At 31.4% G+C, this 27,739-nt stretch overlaps 1 protein-coding gene and 1 long non-coding RNA gene across 8 annotated transcripts; both read right to left on the bottom strand.

The window, feature by feature from the left end:
• Nucleotides 1-1,220: 1,220 nt before the first annotated feature.
• Nucleotides 1,221-25,822, bottom strand: LOC122519266 (echinoderm microtubule-associated protein-like 2). 7 transcript variants are annotated; one of them, XM_043638610.1, is made up of 19 exons: nucleotides 25,211-25,822; nucleotides 17,145-17,253; nucleotides 10,749-10,979; nucleotides 10,439-10,601; nucleotides 10,104-10,217; nucleotides 9,659-9,787; nucleotides 9,139-9,207; nucleotides 5,870-6,175; nucleotides 5,465-5,537; nucleotides 5,170-5,376; nucleotides 4,765-5,002; nucleotides 4,522-4,679; nucleotides 4,193-4,450; nucleotides 3,938-4,075; nucleotides 3,736-3,852; nucleotides 3,475-3,498; nucleotides 3,035-3,122; nucleotides 2,729-2,955; nucleotides 1,221-2,608 (listed from the first exon to the last, which is right to left on the bottom strand). In XM_043638610.1, the coding sequence occupies exons 2-19, from the start codon at nucleotides 17,188-17,190 to the stop codon at nucleotides 2,483-2,485; spliced, it is 2,712 nt and encodes a 903-aa protein (XP_043494545.1). In that variant the 5' UTR covers nucleotides 17,191-17,253; nucleotides 25,211-25,822; the 3' UTR covers nucleotides 1,221-2,482. The 7 variants fall into 7 exon arrangements, with proteins under 7 accessions (XP_043494545.1, XP_043494543.1, XP_043494544.1 ...); XM_043638608.1 differs by lacking the exons at nucleotides 17,145-17,253; nucleotides 25,211-25,822 and adding exons at nucleotides 11,710-11,934; nucleotides 13,370-14,146; XM_043638609.1 differs by lacking the exons at nucleotides 17,145-17,253; nucleotides 25,211-25,822 and adding an exon at nucleotides 11,710-11,916 and having other exon boundaries at nucleotides 10,104-10,214.
• LOC122519267 lies at nucleotides 11,908-13,370 on the bottom strand. Its single transcript, XR_006304278.1, has 2 exons — nucleotides 13,102-13,370; nucleotides 11,908-12,167 (listed from the first exon to the last, which is right to left on the bottom strand). It is a non-coding gene; the product is annotated as an uncharacterized LOC122519267 (long non-coding RNA).
• Nucleotides 25,823-27,739: the final 1,917 nt, after the last annotated feature.

The following is a 27,739-nucleotide window of genomic DNA, read 5'->3' as shown; positions in this document are numbered from 1 at the left end:
CTTGGAGCCACCGCAGAACTTCTAATGCTACTGTTTATGTCTCATATATGCGTTTTTTTAATTTTAAAATGCCATATATATGCGATGTAACAGTTAGTAACGAGTGAGTACAAACATTTAAAGTCCCTCCGGTGCTCAATCATGCCGAGAATGATAGGTCTTTATCGGCACGAGCTTCTGGTTGTAATTATTTAAATCAATTATTGACGAGCACATGTTATTGTAATTTCTTTATTCTATGATTTTTATTGTCACGCTTTAACGTAAGACACGGTGATTCTTCGCGTAATGACGATGTCCGGGAATAATCTCATTCGCGTATTTAATGCTGGAACCCTAACAAGGGATAAATTGCCAATTTCAATTAAGTTACCGGTAGACATTGGGAGGGTTACTTATAAAGTAGGTTTATTCTTATTTAAATGTTTAATTATGCGCTAAGAAAACTATTTACTGCTTTGTTTATTCTTATTGTGATAGGTTCTTATTCGTTCGGATGATTTATTTGGGTTTCTGGCCCTTTTTTTACTTTAATTTTTTCCGGTTATCTTTATTCTTTTTACCTAGTGCATTCGCAATTGTTTGAAATATTATTGAGTGCAATGCTTTCTTTTTGAAAATGTGGTTGTTCCTTGCATCTTTGGTGCACGTTTAGTTCATTCTTTGTCCACACCTGTTGCTGAAGTCGCATACAGTTCGAATAGTAATTGGTCAACAGCGTTAATTTTAAATGAATATTTCTTCGTATTGAAACAATTGCTCAATTTTTATTTTCCTACTACATTCAGACTATTTAAAGACTTAGAAACAGTTAGCTCGTTTATATTAAAATTAGCTTTGCAGGTTATTTATCGAAAAGAAAAATATTAAAGTTATTTTCATATTCTTTCTTATTAACAATTACAAAATGTATACTATAGATACTTACCTAAATATATTTATTTAGAAAAATGGAAGGCCAACAATTAGAGAATACAAAAAAATACGAACGTAAAGAAACCCGACGTGAGATGATGGAGAGGAAAAGATTGCAATTGAGACAACTTTTTGCGAGGGAATTAATTGAACAGGGAAAGTTATTACGTGAATTGGGCTATAGTTTCATTAGTACACATCATTGATTATATTTCTTTTTGTCGTACTTTCGCGTCGTTTTCTTTTTCTCTTTATAAATTGAATAAAGTTTATTTACTGAAATATATTTTATGGTAACAATCCTGTAAAGAAAATATTGCCTTAGGGAGCATTTATTATAATACGTTAATGTTACATATACGTGTTTGCATTTTTGTGATGTAATATAAATAAAATAGAGATATATCTTACAAGGTGATAATGAGTGAAAATAGATTGATTCTCCATATTTTCTTAGACTTTGAATCTTTCATTCTTAGACTTTGGTAAAAGAGTTCAAACCCCAAAATCATACAAAATGCCGAAAAAAAGGTTTAAAAGTCTAAACTCCTTTAAAAAATCTTACTGTATGTACACTTTGTAGTAAGAATATACGTCTAGAGACATATTCTTTTTTTCTCTTTTTTTGTTCATTTTTTTTTCTGTTGCATTTTACTTGTACATGATATTATCATCAAAAAGTATATTAATGGCAAATATTTCCTTGTAATTAAATTCTTATGCAAATATTTTGAGGGTAATCATGAACAAATACAGTACAAGTCATGTCTAATGTAAATTGAAATGAAACATTTAAATAATAATATTAATATTAATAATAATAATAATGATAATAATAATAATAATAATAATAATAATAATAATAATAATAATAATAATCAATTAATGAATTTGACTTGCACAGATTAGATCGAAAAGTTCTGCGTTTGAAAGTACAATGCAAATTGAAATCACTAATTGTAAATACAATATACTTTCTAATGGACGGCATAATACAGTATGCGCGTTATATTTAACGTTTCGAGCTTTCTACGAGTTCCTTCTTTTTATAATAGGACATTCCATATCTCTTTCTTCTTTGTCTTTGGATTATCAATCGTCTCTTATATCATTAGGAACAATATAACTTGGTGTATAATATAATGCATAGAAATATAAAGTACATGTACAGATTGGTTAACATTCTTCAAACAACAATTATGAATATTCAACCATACACGGAATGTCCATGAAGTTAATTTTTGATTCTTGACAAACATTGAAACATTAATATTTAATGTGCTACATAAAAGAGAGTAATCATTAAATTATCACATTATTAATTCATTAACAATATATTTATCTCTCTCTTTCTTCCGTGTTAAATGTACGTGTATACCATACCATTTTGTTAATCACAAATCGCTTTAGCAATAATAATGATATTTTCATTACTCTCTCGGTCATGTTATTTTACAAGTAAGCTCGCTACGTGTCGACAAAGTGCACTTTGAAAATATATGTAAAAATAATATATGTTCTATTAATTAGAACAGATGTTATCTTCCGTTTAGTACTAAAGCGTAAGTTAATTTACTATCCATTGAAGAACACTGGTGTCACCTCCACCTGTAGACACCAGTCTTGTGTCATCTTGAAGGAACGATACATTTGTCACATGACTTGAGTGACCACCGTAGCTATGATGTAGTGACTAAAAAGAAATTATAAAATGTCTCATAAGAGCATAATCACATATTTATAATTATCATATATTTATATAATCACATATTTATAATAATCACATATTTATAATAAATATTTTATATATTACTTTTGGTTGACACGCAGGATGTGAGAATAATTTGACTTTCCCAAAATCATCTCCCGTAGCAAGAAGTTTCCCATCTCCACTGCGACTGCAATTATTAATATCTGTGCCATCTGCACCTTCTGGCCAAATACCAATTGTTTCAAAAGATATTATGCAGGTATGAGTTGCCCAATTGACATCTCTAAGTGCGGAGGGTTGAGATATTTGACGACAAATACCAGGATTCCCTATAATATAATTCATAATATATAACATACGCAAATAATTCTTTTTTATGGGTAATTATTAATGAGATTATATACTAACAAAATAGAAGTTCATAATCTCCGCTATTGCTACGCAAATATACTCCATCCATCGACCAATCCAAATGAGTTATGAAACTAGAATGTCCCTGGAAAAAATAATGATGCACATATATATTTAAAAATGAATCATAATAATTTGAAAAATCATGAAAATTTTGGGGAAATTATAATTCGTTCATTTGTTAATTGGAATAAATTTTTTAGAATCAGACGAACTTTTCCTGTTTCGATTATTATGCGTTTAGACATTTTTAACGGATCGTGAAATATATTGTGAAAGCGGGAAATTACTATGCGTGCTAATGTGAAGCAATTCATCTACAAATTTGTAAATAATATTTATTATAATGTGAGTCGTGTTTTTTTTTCTTTTTTTTTTTAAATATCAACATCATATATTTTTTGTACTTTCAAAAGCAACCCAAATATAAATCTTACTCCGTGCCTTCGTATCCGCTTGGGCTAGACAGGAAGAAAAGAAATACATTAAGTAGCTATGTTCAGTTGAATGTATAATTATAAAAATTGCCTAATTTAGCGTTTATAACACGACCGTTAAATAAAGTAACATTAAGATGATTAAAAGTAAATTTACAAGCTATAAAATGATAATTATTACATGATGTCGAATGATCAATATACAATGAATGATATGCAATCAATGATTATAATAAATATGACAATATAAATGGAACATACCATACATCTCCCGACTCTACTATATTTAGTAGCATCTTCATTAACTTGATATATATAAATATAATTATCTCTTGAACCAAGTGCTAGGAGATTTCCATTTGGGGAGAATGTGACCACCTTTTAACGAACAGAAAAATATTTTGATCTAAAAATTCTTTCACAAAAATATATGTCATCATAATTTATCAATACAGAAACTAACTTGAATTGGTTCTGATCCGTCTATATGATGAGTATAAAGTTCACGCGTCTCGCTATCAATGGCCAACCATTTTCCAGATACGCAACCAACTACCATAACGGTACCCTCAGGAGAGAAACCGATGCTTTGTGCTTGTTCCTGTATAGAAATTTTAAAGTCAGGGGTATTCTAAAAGCATTACTGTAAACTCTACGAATAAACAAATTGTCTAATCAAGAAATAGTATAATATAATGTTAAAGAATATTTAACATACCCCGATATCTTTACTCCATACCACAGTATGACTAAGACTATCCCACATTTGTAACAATCTATCGTGTCCCGCTGTTGCGAATTGAGGTAATATAGGATGAGCTGCCAATCCCCAAACTTCTTCCGTATGTCCTAACATCGCCGGATTGAATCCCATTTCTATATCTCCAATGAGAATACAATTTTTGGTCGTACCAATCAATAATTGTGATCCTCTACCTTCTGATAATGTACGAATTCCTCCAAAATGATCTTCAATCTATAATTTAATATTCAAATCTTTTATAATCTGCGATAGAAAATCGTGAAAATAATGATCTTTTTATTTACTTGTGCTTCTTCTCCTGTCGGATTTAATGATCCATCAAAGTGCAATATTCTGCCATCCTTTCCACCTCCAGTAATAACATTTCCATTTTTCAAAACGCATATAGAAAATATGGATCCTTCGTGTAGGTTTCTAACCAATCTGGAGATAGTGTTGGTGCCTTGATTTAAACAAATTTTGTTTAAAAAGATTTAATATACATTTTTATACATATATATATTAAAAATAAAAAAAAAATTATATACCTCTTGCCCAAACAATAATATTGCCATTACTGTCGCCGGTAAGAACGTCTCCATTTTGATTGAAAGCGACACACGTGACGTATTTTGGTTTCTCTCTACTTTCAAATATACCCATTCTTTTATATAACATACCACCACTGTCCAAGGACCAGAAGGATACGTGCCCTTTACCGCAGGAAACAATTTGATTTCGTTCGAGGGGATGCCATTCGGCACAGACAACCGTATCGACGGAACACTGCAATTCATTATTATTAATATTATTATTATTATTCAGATATTTGATAATATTTTTTTTCCCGTTCTAAAGAAATATGCATATTTATTTTTCACCGTATATTTAGAACGATGTTATTTTATAAATGAACAAAATGATATCGTACAAAATATTGTAACAGGACGTACCTTCGTTTCGGTCAATTTAGAACCTTTGTCACTTTTTTGCCAATCCCAAATTGATATATTATGATCGGACGTTTCGTCGATAGCACATAAATAATTACCACCGTCCGCTTTCGAGAATGACAAACAACAAATTGATCCGTCGAACTCGCCGTTACCAATAACGCTCAGTGTGGCTAAGCTGACCGAATTCCATATTCTGATGCGTTGCTATAAAAAGAATATATGTTTATTTATTAATGTGACACTATTTTTCAAATTATTAATGGAGTTTTATATAAATGATTACATATCTTACCAGTGCATCACGTCGATCTAGGCCACAGGTTTGCCCAGTTGCAACTACCATTTTATTTGGGTGTATCGCAATACTGGAATTTGATATAAAAATAATTAATATATATGATATATTTGATTATAAAAATGATTTAATCTAAGTTATATATACACACAATACGTGTACAATATAAGGTGGAAATTTTCTAAGCAAACTGCAAAGAATATTTTGATTCGTTTTTACTTGTAAAATATGGTCCGGTAATTTGACCGAGACACCCTGTATAAGAGATACATATCTTTCACAAAAGTTTATATACCTATATTATATATACATGACGCAGATCGATATAAAACAAAATTTAATTAATTTAGATTGTAGTTAATTCGGTCTATATTATGTCAATGCAAACGAATTCTAACTCACCATTTAACATCATCCGTGTGGCCCAAATAATGTCTTTGACTATGTTCTTCCATATTATAAAGGACCACCACCGCAGCAACGAAATAAACGATCTCGCCAGTTGGTAGAAGATGTAAATTGCTACGGCAGTCTCTCCCTCGATATCCGTAGACCCAATCTAATTTGAGTTTACTTTGAGGTGGTGTTGTTACTTTGTGAAGATCGTAGTGATCTATCATAGGTGTTGGAACGTATAGAACGACTGGTCGTCCTCGTAGGTACATACGAACGGTACCTTCCTCCTCGTTGTACTGCATGTCTCTGGTACTGTCAAATATAACATTTATATTGTTCATTTTCTGTAGTTAATCAGAGCGAAAAATAATCGAATTAAATTAATGGCCGATCATCGATAGATCGTTCATGCTAACTTTCACGAAATCTCGAAATAATTTTCACTTTCATCTCGATTACACATATATATGTTATTATACTTCTTATTCGATTCTTTCGATACCAATAATTAAAGTAATTAGTTCAATCACTTTCCAAAATTCTCGCGTGCGACTAGAATTCGAGGGATTGTAAATTGCTTTCCAAGAGAGTCAGCAGACCGCACGAATCGAACGTTTTCCTTCTGAGGCTCGATTCACGTGGGTGTGTCTGACACACGTGTTATCTATCTCAACATGTATAAAAGGTATCAGGTCGTAATTACATCGTGTATGAGTTACGTCACCCTACCGGTTCAGAACGGAATACAAAAGGCGTTCTCTTTTTTTTCGACTCGATCGAAAATTCCTTCAAAACTTTTGGATATTTCTTTTTTGTTTTTCGTTAATTTACAAAATCATTTTCTCTTCAATTTTTCTTAACGAAAATTTTCATAAAATAAATTTTCAAATGATTCATTAGAAAATCCAATTAAACTACATCATCAAATAAATTGTAATGTTAATATTGAGAAATTTATACAAGGATAAAAAATGTTAAGAAAATTTTGCAAGGAGAAATCGATTGAGGCGGGGAAGGGCGAGGGGAAGGGGATCCAATTTTGGTTACTTTCTCTTATTATATCTATAGATTGAACCGTTCGTATAAGTGATTTTCACGAATTTATATTTCCAGGTAAAAGATTATTATTTTGTAATATTGTTCGATTAAAATTTATTGCAGGAAGGATGAATACTCATTGTATACTCATTGTAATACAATTCTTCTATTGGTCATAATTGGCGCAATGAGAGTTCGCGTAGATTATTACCTGTTATACTGAATCGGATGATCAAACGAGATGCTTGGCCTCGGTTGGTAAAACAGGAACAAGAGAGAAAGAGACAGCAAGGATATACGTTGTCTGGCTCTTTCTCAAACGTGTCCTTCGAGTCTTTCTTTTCGATTTCGCAAATGTACGAGAGACACGTTACTTTTTATTATTATCGTTATTGTTATTATTATTATTATTATTACGTATGTTCGTTGGAACGAAAGGATTGTTCGGTAAGAAACGTTCGACTGTGCGGCTCGCGCATTACTGTGCAACCGAGAAACACTCCTGATTTTTCATAATGACGCAGCTTCTCCCCTCTCTTTAAACTGGCTTTCAGTGGCGTCTCTCTATTTCTCCTTCCCCCTTTTATGTTTTTTGTAACGATCGTACGAACCATTGGCATGCATGAACAAAATTCTCACAGACAAGACTTTCATCTTATTGATTTTCGTAGAATTAAAAGTTTTCATTTCAATTAGATTTTGATAGATCGCAATATTAATTACAGTTAATCTCATGCGAATTATTTTGTTATCAATTTGACGAACACACACGACTCTCGTGCAAGTTAATTAATGAAAATATTAGCCGACCTGGGTATATTCGTTCAGGTGAAAAGGCAGACACGATTATTTTTTAGAAACTTCATTTAAACTTTTTTTCACCGCTTTGTTTTCATTCCATTTTCGAGTTACTATCTTTTTTTTACTTTTTTACAGCACGCTTTCTATGCGACTCTGATGTTGAGTGTATGTATGTATATACGTACGTATGTTCTCACTTGATTATGTTAGCGTTGATAATCACATTAGATTGAAGGTTTTCCCGATTAACCTGACCTTTCATTGCATATATCCGTATCACCGATGTTCAATCAACGAGAAAAAAATACAATACCTCTTCCTGTATTTTTTGTTCTGCTTTTTTTTTTATTTTGTGTTCTCTTTTTTGAATAGAGAAAATGACCTACTATGAGATTATAAAATCACGACCCTCTCTCTTTTATCTCTGTCTCTCTCTTTCTCCCTTACATTCACACAATCGGTTACTTCCCATGAAGGCTATCAACGATCACGCTTGTAGACACAACGAAAACGTCGTTGTGTAAGAGCAGGAATCATTCTACTCACTTTCTTCGGTAACGCAATAGTGCACTTCGCACCGCCGTGTTAAATGAGACCGACTATCACGTGGTGTATGGCTTCGTCATGTTTGCCACTGTAAAACGATGCTTCGCGAAATCTTCGACAAAAAGATCCCAATTATTTTTCATATTTATTATTATTATTTTCTTTCTCTTTATTTGTTCTAATTCAAACGAAAGAAAAAATACAAAGGCAAAAACAGAAATGGTTATTAAAAAAAAAAAACAAAAATAAAAAATACCACTGGAAACCATATCATTGTTTTCTCTCGTCTCGGTAGAACGAGAACAATCCTCTAACGTGTTGTGGCATTTAAAATTTAAAATAGACATTTTCCTTGCAACTGGCCAACTAGCACAACCCAACCAATCAACGGAGCTACATACATCACCAACCCTCACACACACCCCTTTTCGTTATAAATTATGCATGCACGCCTTTCAACTTTCATTTCTCTTTACAAAGGCGCGAACAAGCATTTCCTCATCTTCCTGAAGAAGATCCTGGTCGCGTTTTCGTGGTAGAACAATTTCTTTGCATGCGAGGTCGAAGGTCAGCTTACCAAAGTTACGTTCACTTCACGTGTGTTTGAGGGAATAGAGTAAGGTTGGATAATGAACGTTTATCGTGGCTGCCTTTTGACCTCAAAAACTTTCAGGATTCTCGTAGAAATACTCACGAGAGATAGCTGGAATAGCTGGGATTCCCTTCTAAATAGTTGGCCGTTGTCCGTAAAACACGCACGTATTATTTCCAACTCGTGCGATTGATAGCACGTGCGATAACGAGATAATAAATACGACAATAATAATAGAAACGAGGATTGCGTGATAGTGTTAAATGGAAACAACTAGGCAAACTTATTTTTTATTTACCCGTGTTTGACGTTGTTCAGCACCGCGGGCTTGAAGAGGTTGAACAGGGACTTGGTGGATGCCGACAATCTATAATAAACGAAAATGCAAAAACGAAAACCATGCCGTGCAGAACAAAGGAGAATATTAATAAACAAAAAAAAAAAGAACAAAGATATAGTATAAAACACAACGAGAAAAATAAACGATCCTCGAAGCACGTCGAGAGAAGACTGTTTATTTATTATAATATTATTCCTCTCGATATCGTGTCGGTATAAATATTGTTAATTATTATCAAAGATAAAAAAGAAATGATCGACGAGCTTTGAGTATCACGTGAAAGTAAAATAATAATTAAAAGAAAAGCAACGATTTTTTTTTTCTTGCAGTGTGTTGTAAAACAATAGTTAGATATGTAAACACGAATATAATAGAAAACCAAACGAAAAGGAAATGAAGAAAAAAGAAACATTAATAAAGTGCGAAAATGACATATGTTACGTATGCATTATGTGCATAATGGAAGTCATCGACCTACCTAGCACCAACGAGTTGAGAATTGCTTCCTTGATTTTGGGGAGAATGCGTAAAGTCTCCAGTTGATGACCACCTTTTTGCTCTTCGCAAGCTACTCTGTGGTGGACCATTTGACCTTGTCGTGGGTGACCTAGCGATCGAAGAGTCGAGAATTCGAATTTAATGAAATAATCAAATCAAATAATTTGTTAACATTAGGCCATTGTGCCTCAGTCCTGTTTTCCCTTTTTGTTTTTTATTATTTGAATCGTTTAAATCCTTACACTCTCGTTTGGTTTATACGCCAGTATTCAGGATACTTTCGTTATGGCCGAGCAAACGTAGTACATAGGTAAATAGTACATACTCTATTAGCATTCCAAGCGAAGTTTCAAAGATGGAAGCTGATAAACGTGAAAGGCTCTCTTGCTAATTTATAGGTAGAGGGGGAGGGGGGAATGGCTTACCTGGCTATTGGTAATGGCGTGGCTCGTGGACTTGGTGATGGCACCGGTGAAACGCTACTACTGCTAGGGCTATCCGAATGTAAAGAACCCGTTGATTGATAATGGACCGATCTTCTGAAAATATTATTATTCGTATCAAAATTTGTCCAATTACTTTCAATTATTATTGTCAATGTAATGATATATTCGTGATAGAAATAAATGATTATTTAATTAGATTTTATTTAAAATTTCAAGAAATGCAAATCATTTTGTAATATCATTCAATTCAATTTATTCAAACGTTATTGACGTTAATCGATATTTAATTAATTATTAATATAGTATCATTATACCTCTGTGGAAGTTGCGAAGAATGCGAATAACTGACCGGTCTTCTAGGACTTGAGTTCGCATCCTGAACATCCTGAGACGATCCAGATGATGATGAGTTTCTAACATTGGTACCACCACTTTGACGTAAACGCAAATCTTTTTGAGGCACCGAATTTTGATTATCTGAAACGAATGTACGACATGTCCAGAGTACACGAAAGATTTGTAAAATATCAAAGGTGTGTTGTTTAGTTTATTATCGAGACAGGAAAAAAACCAAAAGGAAAAAAACCAAAAGGAAAAAAACCAAAAGGAAAATAATATTCTTACTTCTAAGAGAAACATGGCCGTTTCTTAATGGCGAGGATACCATTCTCTCGTTTCTCCTCTCATTTCTTTCATCCTCTCTCTTGTCTCGTCCTTCGAGCTGAGAAATTCGCCTTAACGCGTCCGCCAAAGTAGCACGAAGACAAACTATCTCGTCTCTTTGCGCCAAGGATTGCCTTTCGAGGTCTGCGACTCGACCCAACAAGGATCCAGTCTCGCATTCCAACATTTCGTCTGGAAAAAACGAAAATAATGTATACGTTAGAAATGATAGAACACGATAAAACACGAGAATAAATCAATAATTATTTGTTATGATATATGATATTTCTTATTGGTTAAATATATCATTTAGTTTTCAAGTATTAAATAAATTTACAAATTTGGTCTTATTACGGTTGAATAAGTGTTTGAATACGTTAGGTTGCTTATATTTTCTCTAGCATAATATTAATAATAATTATTTCCCAATCACTGTTCTTCAAATCTTTGACAGATTTTGATATATCTTTATACATCTTCATACCAGAGAAACGAATAATTTCCGTTATAAATTATATAATTATAAATATTGTTTTATTTATTATTTAACACCGGTATCAAATTGACTATGATATATCTGTATTCAATTTAAACAAAAATATAATATCTGAATAGATAGGAAATACACGAACTGTTATGTCGGTAGGTGGTAATGTTAATATCACGATAAATGATATCTAACCAATCCTAACGTATTTGAATTTATACAGCTGTGATAGAAGGAAAATCAGAAATATAAATACGTAAGCACTCGACAATATTACCGAAAGGAAAAGAAAAAAGGACAAAATATCATTAAATAACGAATAATTATTGACTTACCTTCTTAATTTCTAATTATCCACTTTTGAAATAAATTCAAATGCCGAATATGTATAAAAGAAAATATTTTGATGAGTGTGTTCTCGTACTATGTACTCACGCCATGCTTGCTCCGCCTCGTCGATTGTATCCATCGTGTCCGGCGTGGACATTGCGATTAACCCTCGCGATGACCCCGGCGTATTAATACGTTATTCAATTGAATAGATTAACGAACGCAAACAGAGCCAATGTACTCTCCGGCGCCATACTCTTATTCTTTGATTATTTCCAAACGACAAAAAATATCTTTCTTTTACTACCTTCCAATGTGAATGATATTTTTCTAATGAAATTTATTTATATCTTTTATATCGAATTATTTTCCATTGATTTATTTATTTATTTATTTATTTATCTTTAATAAAGATTCTTTTTTTAATATACGACGATTTTCATCGTTTCCGTTTCTCGTACACTTTCGACGTAATCGTAATCATGCGTGTTATTATTGTTGTCCTTGTCATAACGATACTCTCGAACGAAACGAAACTTTTCAATAGCATCGTATTTGTTAAGCTAACGAACGAGAAGAATTATAAGCCTTCGATATTATTCCGCGAATCGATGGAAAAGATCGATATCATCCGATCACTTTTTTCAGATGGGCGTAAAAGGGATCGAAGAAAAATAAATAATAAAAAGACACGGGATTGGAAAACATTTTATCGGTCGAGTAGTCGTGACTAGTCGGTTTCGTCGCCGATAAATACGAGCCAATTAGCGTCGTGCAATTAGCGCTAGAAAGCTTCTAGTCGTTGCAAGTTATGTACACAGAAACGCACATACTTACTCACTCACTCGCTCACCCACTCATCTACACAAACACACACACACACTTGATTCTCTTCTTGAACAGCACGAGGTAAAAGATAAGAATCTACGTTTCTTTTTAAATTAATCCTCTCTCTCTCTCTCTCTCACTATTTCTATCTTATTTCTTTTAAAAACACGAAAGATCGTTCGAAATATCGTTAAAAGAAAAAGATTATTTAAATATTAAAAAACGAGGAATGTTAAAAAATCAGCGTGGAAAACGTCCGCGACTGGTAACTTAGGCGAACGTTATAATAATATTCGTGTTTCCGCGTGTCGTACCTCTCCGAGAGGCGTAGTTAGACGAATTGCGTTATGTAAGATAACATATCTATGTCTCTTTCTCTATTTCCTCTCACTTACTCTTTCCCTAGACTTCTTGTTCAATTCACTCACTCACTCACTCGTTTGTTCGTTCGTTCGTTCATTTGCTCTCTTTCTTGTCTCTAATGCTACACACAACTACACAACAACTCTCTCTTTTTCTCTCGTTCTTTCTCAGTCACTCTCTCTCTTTCTCTCTCTTTTCCATCTTTCTTTCTCATCCACTGGTTCGTTTGCTGTTTCTCTTTTGAAGTTACGGAAAAGCATATGGAGCTTCCCCTTCCCGTTTTTACGCGCCGGTGCTTTCCCTTACCGCGTGGAAACGACGATATATATATATATATATATAAAACCGACGAGACGGATGGATGATCGACCGACGTTCGTTCACTCTCTCTATCTCTCTCTATTTCTTTATTTTTTTTTGTCTCCTTCTAACCCTTGTAACTTCCCTTCTTTGTCTTTCATCCCCTAACGTAACGCGTCTTTTCGAGAAAAAAAGAAAAAAGGAAGTGAGATCAGAGGGAACGAACGAGCTTGTCCCTTTCGTATTTTGTGTTTTTATCGAGGGTGAATCTTACGTTCTTGTTTCTTTCGTTTTTAGTCTCACGATTTATCGAATCCGTCCTTTCGTCAAATTTCAATCCTTTTTTTTCGTTTTCTTCTTCGTTATAACCTTTTTCCCCCTTTTTATTTATTTATTGTTTTCCTCGTTAGATTTATTCGATCAGTGATCACAAAATTAACGATTAAAACATAAACTGTGTATTGGAATATTGATTCTTAAGATTCACACGGTTAGATCGAATTGTCACTTTTGTTGGATTTTTATTTTCTTTCTCAGTTTTGTTGTTTTTATTTATTAGATCTTTCTCTCTCTCCCTTTTTCTTTCATCGACGATTAAGATATAATCGAAATATGATATTATATTTATTTCATTTTGGACACATATGTTCGTTGTACTATTGAGCAGATATATTTCACAGAAATATATTTATTTAATGAGAAACTTTTCTATTATTTTTTAATCCTTTGCATTAGCTTTGATTTTTTAATTAAACTTTTCATTACAAAATAAAATCAAATTTAAACGTTGAACGCGTTTTGACGTATTGGATGGAGAAAAGAAAAAGAAAAAAGGTATTTGCCACGAGTTTGGTAAATGTAAACAACGATCTACACGTTTACTAACGTTTTGGACATTCGTCTTTCTATTTGCCTTTTTCTTTGAAATCGATTGAAAGTTCTTTGAACGCGAGACACCTTCAATGCTTGTATACGACTCGAAAAGAATAAAAAAAAACAAATAAGAAAAAGAAACGATAAAATATCAGACAAATAAATAAATGAATAAATAAATAACTAAATAAATTGATCAATAAATAAATAAATAAATAAATAAAAATAATATTATATTTAACACGATCGCGTAATTTTATTTTCTATCGGCACCGACACTTTCGTATAACCAAACAAAAAATATATATATAGAGATATATATTCAATTTATTAATAATATTTTCTTGTTATCTCCCCCCCCTCATTCTTCCACTTCATTTATCGTTAAATATAAAATAATTAGTTCTTTTTTTTTTCACGAAAGTAAGACGTTCGAAAACTAGACTGTAATTCCGCACACGCGACACGTGTGTTTTCCCTGCGGTCGCCCCGACGTTACTGTCTGAGCTGACTCCAGCTGCTTTAGACGCGATCAATACGTTCTAGATAGTCGAGATGAACCAGATAAAACGCAAAGCGCGTTAACTGTAGGATACCGAGATCACTTATATACATATACACGTAATATATATGTACACATTTACTTGATTACACGTATGTGAATATACACTTACGCACTTACCAAACTAATCGAATTAATACTTGACTATTTCGGATAATTTTCTGGATAAGATAGTTTATGCTACAATCCCCCACCCCCACCCCCCACCCTTTCCTTCCTACTCTCCTTTTATTTTTCTTCCCTACTCTTTTCTATTCTACTTTCCTTTCCTATACTCCCTATCGTCTTCTTCTCTTTTATTCACGATATTTCAACTTCGATTTTCTCCCTTTGACGATCGTCCTGAATAAAGGATAGGTCGTATCCTGTATTATAATGGCACACCCTCTTTCGATATTACCAATCATAATACGTAAGCTCCGGATGTCGTTTCGATTTCGTTTTGCAATAATAATATGATCGTTTTTCTATTACATTTATCTTTATTCTTTTATCGTGTCGTTTTATTTAATCAATTTTTTTTACCTCGTTTCATTTATTTCACTCCTTTTTTTTACCATTTCTATTTATATGTTTAATTAGATTACTTGTTTTATTTGATATTTTGTATATTTCAATGGTATCTCCCATATGTTTTGTTCGACGTGATTATTATTCCTTTTTCCCCTCAAGAGTTTTAGTTTTTTTTTATTATTATTATTTAATTTTAATTCGTCATCTCGAGTACGTTTTATTATACTACTGGTTCGCGTTTATCCAGGAATTTATGGGAGTCGGATGGATGCAAGGATAATATTTGCGACGCCAGGATTCTTCGTCGGTCACCATGGTTATCTACGAGCTGTCATGGTACACGTTTCATGTTATATGCGTTCTTATATTATATAAGAACTTATCATTTTCTTTTTCCTTTTTTTTCTCTCATGCTTCGAAGAATTTAATATTCGTACATTATAATTTAACGTGTTAAATATCATCAATTTTATTATATAGATTTTTAATATTTTTGAAACTTTATTTGAATTAATTTTTTAGATTTCTCTTTCGCAAAAAAGATTCAAAATATAAATTTATTCTTTAATAAAAAGAAAATTTAAAAAAAAAAAATGTTAGGAACAAATTTCATTGTATGAATATATATATAAATGTTTTTTAAGAATATTATTAGCGATCAACGCGTTAATATTGTTTATTAAATTATACATACGATAATTGTTATATCATTCTCTCTTTATATTTAGAGTGGAATATCACCATAGGGAGGGTCACGGGTGATTAGTTTTAAATTTTAAGAACTTTATTTCAAAAAGTTGCTGAAATTTATCTCTCTTTTGTGACACTTTGCAAAACTCTAACTGTGTTCTTTATAATAATCAAAATATACATTATTTATACAAAAAAGATACGAATAAAAAATATCATTAGATAAATATATATAGCAATATTTTTAAAAATGTTTAGCAATCAACGTGCTAATAATTCGTTTATTAAATTATAGATGTTATCTTTTCTTTCTTTTTTTTTTTTTTTTATTTAGTTAGTATGTATAGATAAAAAATAAGATGAAGAAGAAGAAGAAGAGGGAAAAGAATTAGTTCGACGAGGACGAAGACGTACGCGAAGATATTTATAGGCTGAAAATTCGCACATATGTATTCTCATCGTAGGCGTGACTCGTTTCTGCGTAGGTGGCGCATAATTAGATACGTAACGTTAATAATAGCGTTGGATACGATTGAAAGGAGGTTTCATCAAATGTGCCTGGCCTTTTTCCGGATTCTTCTTTATTTTTTTTTCCCCCTCGTACATTTCGAACAACCAAAAATTCTTCGAACTTTGACCACCAATCGACGAAACATTTTTTTTTAATCGAATTAATTGATATATTTTCAATGTTATTTACAATGCATTTGTATAAAACACATAACAGGGATATAAATTGAAATTCTACTCAAGACAATTGGATGCTATAGTTAGATCAAATTTGATCGATTGGACGAGCAGAAAATTAATGAAAGAACAGGATGAGTCCAGGCACACCTTCGGGTAACGTCATCGTGACACCTTGAATGGCTTATATAACGAATGCCACTGTGTGTTACACCAGAGAGTAGTGTCCATCGTGTGTATCTATGTTTGTATAGGTAAATTTATGTAGACGCGTATGTATGTACGTGTGCAAGCATACGAGAGTGGATATTTTCGTGCGAGCACCTTCGTCTCTCTCGTCCATTGGAATTTTTGTTTTAACAGCACACGATAACCTTGAACGTTAATTTCGTTTTCAACGACTTCTGCCAGAAACTCAGACTTTATTCTCGATTTTTAAATAGTTCAGCACGAAATAAAATAAAATCGAATATAATCAAATGAAAATACTTTCTCGCTTTACGATTATAATAAAAAAGTAAAATTATTAACATTTGAATTAGCAAATAATTGATATGTTTTTTTCATAATTATTGAAATGATGTTAACAATGTGGGTTAATCTATTTTATTTCTCTCAAATTTATATCGAATTGATTAATGAGATCAAAATAGTTTGGATAATTTAATGTTTTGAAATAAAATAAAGGTGAAGAAGAAAGAAAGAAATCAAAAAATATGATTACCCATTTCTTGCTTCGCTCCGTGTGTTTGATGCCCGTTTACGCGCATCGTTGACTTCGAAGTTTCCTTTTCATACTTCTGCAAATCTTCGTTGGACGATTACTCGCGTTTCTGTAAAATAAATAAATAGAACAAAAAATAATAATTAATGAGATGAAAGGTAAGATAGTTTTTTAATGTTCGTCTTTCGTACCGGTTTCATTTATCACTTTTTGTAGATATCTACGTAGAAAAGTAATAAATAAACTTTTTAATATAAAAATGGAAAGAAAACGAATAATAATAATAATAATAATAATAATAATAATAATACTTTCTCAAATAACAAACAAAAGATACGATAACGTCGATAAAATAAAACCTTTCTACGAAACTTTTTCTCGTATTTGCAAGTTCAAGAGTTTACGGATATTTTCTTAGTTTAACTTTAATAAAATATCAGTTATTATTACAATGATCTAGGAGAAAGAAATAGAGGAGTAGAGAAATCGAGCTTATTCGACGACCAGTACCGTTTGTCAACGGACCGTGTATAATACAAAAATACATGGAATGTGGAAAACGGGTTGTTGAACGTGCAGCGAACTTGCGCTTCGACCGATGCATGGACCCGCATATCTCGCGATTTAGAAAGGTGCACATGCACGACCGTGTGCACGTGTGTTTCTAGAGATAGTTGACTGATAATTTTTATTACTTGCTTGGGCGCCGAATTATTCATATATTTTCATTCTTTTCCTCTTTTTATTTTACAACAAAAAAGAAAAAAAGGAGGGAATATTAATTTTGCAATTAAATTCATATAATTTCATTTAATGTTTTAATGGAAGTATTTATAATTATTTTTTCTTTTATTTTATTCATATTTTTAAACATTTGTGATCGATATTTTGTAAAATAAACTACGTTACATTTATATAGTAGGGGCAAGGTTGCGTCACGAGTTATAAATACTGGCAATTTATTTAAAATAACCTAATAATTTATATATATAAAATATTCGTTGTCAGTAATGATATAGACTTATTATCGATTTGTATAATAAATCATGTTTAATGTAAAATATTTATTACGTACAAAACAATCAAATGTTATTTTACAATTTATAATATACAATTTAGATATTACTTATCCCTAAATACCATTTCATTTGAAAACTTCTATTTTTTTTACTATACCATGCAAATAATGAGAGAATTCTTTTTTACGGATGGAAAAGGAAATAATAAAAGCGATTGAATTTCGTGCAGCTAAAAGCTGTAATGGATTTGAAGGGGGAACGAAAGTACACCGTCAAAGCTGCTAACCCTTTGAGCGTTTCGAATTTTGCGTCGTGAGCTTCGAGCCTTCGACCCTTTTCATGCTTTGAAGGCATTTACGCTTTTGACCCTTTTTATTTATTTTTTTTTGCTTCCTCTACGTAGTCGTTCCTTCGTTCATTCTCTTGGAAATTTGTTCTCGGCCTACGCAAAGCGTAAAATACGCAATACACGTGTGTATGTGTTTTATGTGTATATGTGTTTATATGCGTGTGAATGATACGGGAAAGATAATTCATTTTGTGTTACTTTGTCGGTAAAATCGTAGAAAGGTTGATCTCATTTCTTCAATTTTTCTTTTTAAAATGAAGAGATTTTATCATTTATATAAGTATATTAAATATAAAACTAATACGACTATCTTTATTCTACCATGAAATTTTGAATAATTAAATACATTAAAGTATAATTTATTGGTATGCATTTATAATTTTATTGTTGTTGGTTCAAAAAAGAAAGTAGTACGTTATTATTCTCTATGCTATACTGAAAGCTTGATCTAAATTATATGCATAAAGAATTAATCTACATTCATATTTATTGTAGTTAAATTACTGCTATAATATTAATTACTTTTTTCCCCCATCTTTCTTTAGTAAAATTATATATGCATTCAATATTATTATACTTTATTCACATTATCTATAATACTATATATATATATATATATAATTTAGAAAAATTTGAAATATAATGAATAAATCAAATGAGAATGATAAAATTCTAATATACAATGCATACGTATAAAAGTTATCAGACAATTCTCTTAGAAGTAAACTTACAGAAAAACCGTGTCACGTACAGATCAGAATTGCAAATCAATAGATTCGAGATTACGATCAGCTGCTAACGTTTAATTACCTCTATTAAAAAATAAAAAAAATAAAATAAACAAATCACGAGTAAATAAGTAAATACTTTTTCTTTCAATGGAAAATATCTGAAAAGGTTTTGTGATTTAAATCGAAACATGATCGTCGGTCTTGTAAGGCAACTCTTAAAGAAAAAATCATCGTAAAAGAAGTGTCAGGTTCGGCTATTTCTTACGAAGCTGAGAGATCGTTGAAAGTCCGAGAAGAGAAGCGAAACACAAAACCAGTAAGCATTGACCCGGCCAGAATGCTACCTTATTGGTGCATAAGACCAGACCCCACGGAGCTTATTTTACAAGATATCGTGTGCGTACTTTTCTCTATATATATCCTTGTGTGTGTAAATACAAACGTGTAATGTATGTGTTCTTTATTCTCCGTTTTAAAATTACACGTACGATCCTTATATGTACTTCAGACGACGATGGAAAATTGGTTCACCGTTCTCCGATCCATAAACAGATACGAATCCGATCATAATATAGTTCACTTAATATATCTTATAGATAATAGAACATCAATGTAGATTGAAAAGTAAAGATTAGACAAATTCGTCCGAAATTAGTCATCGTAATATTAATAATTCTGACTCGAGGAATGAAACAAAAATAAAAGAAGTTAATTATTTTGTCTTATGTTCATTCATTCAGTCAGTCAGTTAAAATATGGGTCTGCGAAAAGTGAACGAAACGAGGGTTAATTAACAGCAAAGCGATTTAACTTATGTTTAATTGAAAGATATATGATGCTAGTGAACAAAATAACTTTGCAAGTATACTTTAATATTTATGCACGTATTGTATTATACATATTTTGTTGATGTTTCATATAAGGAAAATGGTGTCAACGTTATCGTACTTTCGTGACTTTCGACTTCTGCATGGTCGAACCTTTTAATAGAGCTCTCGGTTAATTCAAACGAGAGGAGACTTCATGGTGTATTAATGAAACGATCCCGTAACTGAAAGTAGAGCGTCCTTTCATTTGAAACAGTGGGAAAGCACATGTTCGGAATACCGTTAAATACACCTAAACACACAACACCTAAACTTCCGCTCGTTCTTATGATCAACGAAGCTATTTTATTTTCCATTTTTTTATTTCTAATTTTATTATCAGCCCCAATCGAGTTCATTTCCCGTAACGTCAAACACGAACATTGTTATTTTATTCGATTATTATTCTAATTGAGAGATCGTTTAATATCACACACAGATGTTTAGTTATTTTTTTTTCTTTGTAGAAAAATATAACGTTTTAGTTTGTAAATTATAAATAATATATATTCATTTGAATAAATAATTATTATATATATAATATATAAAGTTGAAAGAGAATAGAAACCGTTAGGCAAGATATTAATACGTTCGACATAGCATCAGTATTATAGGAAGGGAAATGCGTGATTAGAAACTAGAAATGATGACCGCTAAGTACAGTGATTTTATTTAACGTCACTGTCTATGCTTCCACGAGCATGTTAATAACGTGAACGATATAACGTGCGAAAAGCGGCAAATAACTGTCTGCATCTATCTTCTGTAGGTCTAAAAAAAGAAAAAAAAACATGAGAGTTTAAACACAGTTCTAAACGATCCTTTCAACAATCGTTTCTAAGCATTAAGAGTATCGTTTCTCGAAAGAAAGCCACCGTAAGAGTGTTCATCGTTATTCTAGATTATAATTGATCTACCATTTGCTAGTATATCATGTATTACATCGTAAATTAATTTAACATAACGATATGAGGACGATTGGTAACAAGAACAAATTTTTACAGTCATTAGTTTAATAATCATTCGAATAATTTTACAAATTATTAAAGTAAAAAGAAAATAATTCTAAAGAGTCAAATTTTATCTTCAGGACGACAGTTAATATCAAACTCGGTGTGTAATAAAAATACTTTTACCGGATGTAATAAAAATTTTAACATCTTTCTTTTTAAAAATCTAATAAAAATATTAATATACGATTGTGTGTATGTGAAGAAATATCGAGTTAAAATAAATAGAATAAATTTTTAAAATAGACATAAACAAAAAAATACTAATTGTAAAATAATTATTTCACTTATGACGATTAGTGAACCCAACGTGTTTTTTGATAATATAACTTTTAACGATCGATTATTAATACACCAGATAGGGGATATAAAAATTGATCAGAGTTTTACGAATCTAATACACATGATTGAAATATGTTGAGTTCAAATGAATGGAATAAATAATCTTCTAAAAGACAGTTGGAATTCCAAAGGATTCGAAGTATCGATACCCACTCGTGGACACCCACTTAGGCTGCTATTCCTAACGTGGATAGTGGACATCGAGGTCAGTCAACTGCAACGCGATGTAAGCTATGCGTTAGTAGCGTGCACACACAGTGGAATTAACACGTAAGCCTCTTATATATACGCGATTGCATCCGTGACTCTCACCGTTTCGTGTTCATTACAATGATTCTCGTTCGCTGCCTTGGAAGGTCAAGGAAGTTACTGAAATATTTTTCTTGTTTTGTTTGACTTTCTTTTTACAAAAGTATTTCGTATCGTTTCGTTTCGTTTTGCAAATATGTAATAAATCAGGACGTGTTCTTTTTCGTACGTTTAGTATTACGGGTAACGAATGCCAACCGGTTTAGACCTTGACACTTATCGCAAATAGATAAGAAAACGTTGTCAGAGAGTTCATTTCATTACGATACGTGTATTCGTCTGTCTGTTTGTGTATATATATGCATATGTATATGTGGGTTTATATTTGAAATACGTATCGCAATATGTGAGATAACAATGCTTTGCCTGAGCACTTATATTTTTTTTCTTTCTTTTTCAATATTGTGTAATAGTTTTTTTTAAACAGAACAAAATATTTGTAATTTTGTTCCTCCCTTCTCTCTATTTTTCTTTTAACGAGTTGTCAATTTAAATACGTACGAAAAATATTTCCCAAATATTCATGAAAAATGATTATTAAAGATTATCGTCTAATGATAATATTATTTGTAAATTGTAATTAATTTCATTAGGTTTTATAGACGTATTTAGGTATACTATATTGATACTGAAAATTCGTTTAACGCGTTTCTTATAATCGCATGAAATAAATATAGTAAATGTCGTTAACTACAAGTGGGTCATGGCCAGTTATTTGGACGACGTTCACTTCGTGAACATGAACTTCTCAGCGAAATATATTCTTCTTTACGATTATTATGTGTTTCCAATTGGAAAGGGAACAATTCAAACGTTTTTCGGAATGTTTTTATTGCAATACGAATAGAAATAATAATTTCTAGGACGAGGTATATTTATTGAAGATTTTGCGTGTTGTATTTTAATTGAAAATCGAGCCGTTACGAACGACGAAACGTTGCTACTTAAAATACTTATTTTATACCGCGAGAATTTCTCACGATATTCAGCATCGTAATTTCTCTCTCTCTCTCTCTCTCTCACTATTGTTTTACCTTCGAGTCAGCAAATTCCGTTCGAAAAAAAGGAATGAAAAAAAAAATATATGTATTCTCGTAACGTTTCATTCGAAATAATTAAAGTACAGTAAAGTACAGTGAATCTCAGAAATATTTGAATATTCTTGAAAATTTTTACATTACAAAAAAGAAACTCTAAATTTGTTAAAAGATTGAAAGAAATTAGTGTAGATTATATATATATATATATAAAATATAATGAAATAGTAAAAGTTTCTTTCATTCCAAAATAAACATTTTATTTCTAATAATTATTATTAAATATATATATATATCGTAGAAATTGATAAGTCCTCAAAATAGTAGTGAAATGTTTTACGATAGTAATGGCAATATAATCACGATTTTATAGATCATTTAACAAGTGTAACACCACGTTCTAGAATTGGCCAATTTCACAGATACGCATGAAAAGCAAACGTCAAAAGTTTCGAGCGAATTTCTTTTGCCGATTATACTTTTATTATTTTTTAAATGTTGTTTTTCGTTGAGTCTCAATACTTTTCAACTTATACATCCGTACAAAATAACATAATAATATAAAGAATCCAAACATTTCTATAGAATTCAAAAAGAACGTATAAGAAAGTTCAATAAGTTTTTGTTGATATACTTTCGAAAAATAAATGAGTCAAGATCGATTTTCTTCAAAAGAAACAGGATGATCGACCACTTCCTTTCCGCGTCTGGTATTCATCTGCCAGAACGGGATGGCTTTTCACTGGTAAGAACGACTTTCTCCGTGTCGAAGGAAGTATTGAAGCACGTAAAAGCACTCTTATATACTCGTAATGGATATAAGATAAATAGTATAAATTTATATATGACTAATATATATATATATATATATATGTAAATACATTTAACTATTATACGAGTATGCTATTTAATGAACAACTATAATAACAACACCATTACACAAACATCACGTATCACAATTATATTTATATAATAAATATACATGTAACGCTTGTATTAGTGTTTATATGCAAGTAATATTAGTTAATAAATTGTGTTATGCACGAATGCAATCGAGAGTGATTGGTTCCGCCATTGTTGCGGTTGAAATGAAAAATCACTTCGACCTTGGCGGACGTTGGACAGATTGGAACCAAGTATAATATTAAGTAGTAGCAACAACGACGTGCCAATTCTAATCGTATGATTTAACGAAACAACAATGAGTTCTCAAAATAGATATGAATCATGGATCGTAATAAACGTTTTGTAGAAACTTTTGTAACTTCATCGTGATTATTCTTACGTATCTCAGAAATTATTTACGATAAAAAGCTAATCTATGTATCTGTGTATTAATGTTAAAAACATAAGCTTACGTACGTCACGTGCCGATAGGTGTATATTATTATACATATGAATAATTGATCGGTTACTTTGAAACGGTATTATAATCTTTACTTTACTAACAATGAAAAGATACTTTCTATTGATATACATTTTAATCGTTTATAATTATTTCAAAGATAAATAAATAATTTGTACTTTAAGGCAAGTTATTTCAAATAAACTAAAGGAAAATGATAATGTTTGAAAGTATTTTTGATTAAGATTATATATCACATATTTCCTACGTATGTGTTTGTGTCATTTGAGAGTAAGAAAAACAAAGGTTCAATTTCAATAAAACACTTCTACCATCTTATTCGTCGTCTTCAGCATAATCATGATCATGATCATCATCATCGGATTTATCTTTCTAATGATTCGAGTACACCGATCACGATATTCTTCTGCATGTATGCATATTTCACGTTGACGTCACTAAAGCTCACCTCGTCCACTTTTTCTTCCTCCTTTTCTTTTTCTTCTTCTTCTTTTTCTTCTTGCAAAGGTATTCGGCCATTCCAATCGCATAGCTTCGGAATTTAAAGCCAGCGAACGATAACACGAGAATCGATCGGAATAAAAGTTTCCAAGTTTATAAAAGATAATTCATCTTTTGAGGAAATAATTTTTAAAAAGAACAAATGTGAAATCACCTTTACTCGTAATTCGACGATAAATGTAAATAATTATCATACTAATATCTACTCTAACAAATAAACAAATACCTTTATATTCAACAGATTGTTTTAAAAATTTCTTTCCTATCAATAAATTTCTGATAATACCAGATAAAAAAAACCAATTAATCGTATTTTTTTAAAGTATTCAGGTAAAAAGGTAGAACGATAATGTGTTTACAGAAAAATCATCTTTAAAAATGAATGTAATTATCTATTAATATACCTACTCTAGCAAATAAACAAACACATTTACATGATAGATAATTTGAAAAAAAAAAAAAAAAAACTCGTTTGTTATCGAAAATTTGACGACATAACTGGATAAAAAAAGAATAATCACACTTTTCGTACATACCCAGGTAGGAGGGAAGAAGAACACGTCAAGCGAATCTCCTCTTGAATGGTGGTCGCAGCAAACACGAATACACACATACACGGTTTTATATAGATTACAAAAAAGATGTATATATATAAATGTATATAATAAATAATTATATATATATATAATATAAAGAAACACACACGCGCGAATAAGGTAAAGAGAGTAAAGTTGTGAGTTAGCTGTTTTCTCGTAGCGGGAGCACAAGCGAAACGATTTTATGGGCGGAGTCGGTGCAGCCTCCCGAGAGGATATTTCCCCAGGAATTTGCATACAATCCTGCCGGAGCGCGATACTACTCCCGACACAAGAATTCCGCAAGTGGCAAACAGCTAGGTTAGCTAGAAGAACTGCTACCCAACTCTCTGGAAAGTCGCCTTAGCACTTCCTTTCTTTCTTTTTTCAAACCCTTCCAAGTATATCTATCTTTTTACTTTATCTTTTCACATTCAAGAAAACGTCCTTTGTTTGATACAACTTGTTTGTCCAACAGTATATTACCCATGCCCTATTCACTATTAACTATTATTATATTTATTTGTCTTCTTGCATTTGAGCGATTATTTTTATTTTTTATTATTCGTCTCCTCTCAGGTGTATATAAAAAAGAATTACTGACGAGAAGAAGCGGAGGGGGAGAGAGAGGGAAAAAAAAGAAAGAAAGAGAACGAAGGTCAAAGGAGGATCCTATGGGTTCCTATAGTGGGTTCTTCTTGAAGAAAATAACGTCAAACTTCGAGGAGGAGGATGCTTGTGTGCAATTGATTATGCTTCTTATTTTGATGTTCTCTCTCTCTCTCTCTCTATCTCTATTTTTTCTTCGTTCCTTCCTTCTTTCTTTTTTTCTTTTTGTCTTTCTTTCCCTCTATCTATTGAGCAGCACCGTATACAAAGAGGCACCACCACCTTACGCTCGAGAACCCAAGCGAGCACTGCTCGCGCCAACAGGTGAGCCTCGGCTTCAGCCACTGTCGACAATTTTAGTCCCAGTGACGTATCAACCGGTGTGGCGTCCTTAACAAGGGCAACAGGTGTTTAAACGGATATGTTTCTACTCTCTTTTTCTCCCCTCCTTCTTCTCTCTCTCTCTCTCTCTTTCTTCCCGAACCCCTCTATTTCCCTCTTTCTCTATCTTTCTATTACTTTCTCTCTCTTCTTTTTCTCTCTCTCTCTCTTTGTCTACTTTCTTTCGTAGCTGGTTTAATTTTCTTCTTTATTTAATAACTCTGACAATCGTTTGTCTTTTAATTAAATTTATCGACCAGTATTGTTCTGCTTTCAATTATTTCTTTTTTCTTTATGTTCTATTATTTTTTTCTATTTCTTTCAATCTATTTATTAGGGATCGTGTTTACATTGTTTAAAAAAGATTGCTGATATATATATATATATATATATATATATTTTCGTGCTTATTAAATTATTTATTCTCGTTGCGGCAAAATAGTAGCTAAAAATTGAGGTTAGTAATTTGTAAAATTAGTACATTAAATAAATTGTTAGTATTTATAAAAAAAAAATATTAATATGTGACACTGATTCAACGTTGTTCATATTATAAAAATACCGACAAATTATTATTTGTATTGAATAAAAGATTAATATATCATTTTCTACCATTCGTTTTATAAAATATTTACAAACAAATTTTTAATATACCGATCAAATAAATAGAAATGAATAATAATATATTCTATTTCTCTACATATGGTATAAATTTTAATACTAAAATCATTACTAAAATTGGTCACAACAATTATTTGTATCTATTTTCATTCTTTCCTTTTTCGTTATAATAATTCTACGCTAATGGAGAATGCAGCCAGCGACAGTTGTTAAATTTCTGCTAGCAGTTATGAAATTTACTCACGGTTTGAGTCATCAGTCCAATGAGAAACGCACAACGCACTTCGTTGATTCTAATGCGAGTAATTTTTTTTTCTTTTTTTTTCTTTCTACGAGTTGTCTTCGAAAGCAAAGAGGAGGGATTTATCGAAAATTATTCGAACGTTACCTCGTTCGATGACCGTTGCGTTTGTTTTGATATACTTTGAAAAACGATGATGATTCTTTTATGTGTATCCTAAAAAAGAAAAAAGAAATATCAACCCACTCCAAAGATAGTTTTCATTGTAATGTGTCCTAGTTTTGTGTTAATAGATACGACACGTGTCGTTGATCTCATCGTTAGATCATTCGACTCTTACCATTTTGGGATCGGTCAGGGAATATCATCATCTTCTTCGTTTTAATTTGTATTTTTAATCTGGAACATAATTTTGTTGGAATTCTAAATCTTATAAATAATTACAAAATCGGTTTTTATAATTTTTTATTTATTATTGAATGATATATTAGGAAAAAATTATAACGTTCGAATGATGTATACAAAAATTTAAGTTGAAATACTTTTAAAAAAAAATTTTTATTAATTAATGAATTATTATATTAAGAAAAAATTGCAAAGTTTAATTTATTAATGTGAGGATTGTGTTAATGAAATAT

The sequence above is a fragment of the Polistes fuscatus genome, unplaced genomic scaffold, assembly GCF_010416935.1.
Source record: "Polistes fuscatus isolate 324 unplaced genomic scaffold, CU_Pfus_HIC Scaffold3, whole genome shotgun sequence".
In the NCBI taxonomy this organism is placed as follows: domain Eukaryota; kingdom Metazoa; phylum Arthropoda; class Insecta; order Hymenoptera; family Vespidae; genus Polistes; species Polistes fuscatus.
The sequence above is the reverse complement of the archived record's forward strand: the minus strand, read 5'-3'. Positions and strand labels throughout refer to the sequence as shown.